Genomic DNA, 922 nt, shown 5'->3' on the forward strand with positions numbered 1-922 from the left:
TATATATATATATATATATATATATATATATATATATATATAGAGAGAGAGAGAGAGAGAGAGAGAGAGAGCGATACACAATCACATAAAAATATATAAACACACAGATATATAAATATATGCCGTTTAAAAATAAAACATAGTGGTGATGTTTCGGTATGAGCCCTAAATATCGGCCTTTTCCGTAAAAAGTGTCTGTTTGTATAAATATATATGTAACATGCTTGTAGAAAACGCGCATGCATATATACACACACGTCTGTACATACATACATAGATATATATGTATATATACATACATATGTATACACACACCGTTTTGAAAAGGTTAAAGGGGTGCTTAGGGGGCGAGAGAGTTGAAATGGATGTTAAGTTGTGAAAAGCACAAATAAAACGATATCGTAGCTGAAAGTTAAAACAAATGATAGTAAAGTGCATGGATAGATATATAAACATATACAGATAAATATATACGATATATATACATATATAAATATATTATAAAGTGAGACATACGAAAACAAGGAATCACAATTGTCCATGTTGCTAGCAACGAAGCAGAGGAATTCTGGGAAATCTTCTGGAAACTTCCTTAGGATGGCAAAAGTTATCTCCCTTTCTCTACGATGGCGCTCGGCTTTTATTTATTTATTAGTTTTTTTTGTGGTCTTTGTTCTGCTTCTTTATCTCATTGTTGTTGTTGGCACTCCGTCGCTTACGACGTCGAGGGTTCCAGTTGATCCGATCAACGGAACAGCCTGCTCGTGAAATTAACGTGCAAGTGGCTGAGCACTCCACAGACACGTGTACCCTTAACGTAGTTCTCGGGGATATTCAGCGTGACACAGAGTGTGACAAGGCTGACCCTTTGAATTACAAAGTACAACAGAAACAGGAAGTAAGAGAAAATTGTGGTGGAAGA

At 35.2% G+C, this 922-nt stretch overlaps 1 protein-coding gene across 1 annotated transcript in view; it reads right to left on the reverse strand.

The window, feature by feature from the left end:
• LOC106875994 (protein SGT1 homolog) overlaps positions 1–648 on the reverse strand; it is a 17543-nt gene extending 16895 nt beyond the window's left edge. Inside the window, exon 1 of the mRNA XM_014924340.2 lies at positions 517–648. Coding sequence (XP_014779826.1) covers positions 517–542 — 26 coding nt within the window. The 5' untranslated portion in view covers positions 543–648. The remainder of the gene's footprint in view (positions 1–516) is intronic.
• Positions 649–922: the final 274 nt, after the last annotated feature.

This window comes from Octopus bimaculoides, chromosome 13, assembly GCF_001194135.2.
Source record: "Octopus bimaculoides isolate UCB-OBI-ISO-001 chromosome 13, ASM119413v2, whole genome shotgun sequence".
Taxonomy (NCBI): domain Eukaryota; kingdom Metazoa; phylum Mollusca; class Cephalopoda; order Octopoda; family Octopodidae; genus Octopus; species Octopus bimaculoides.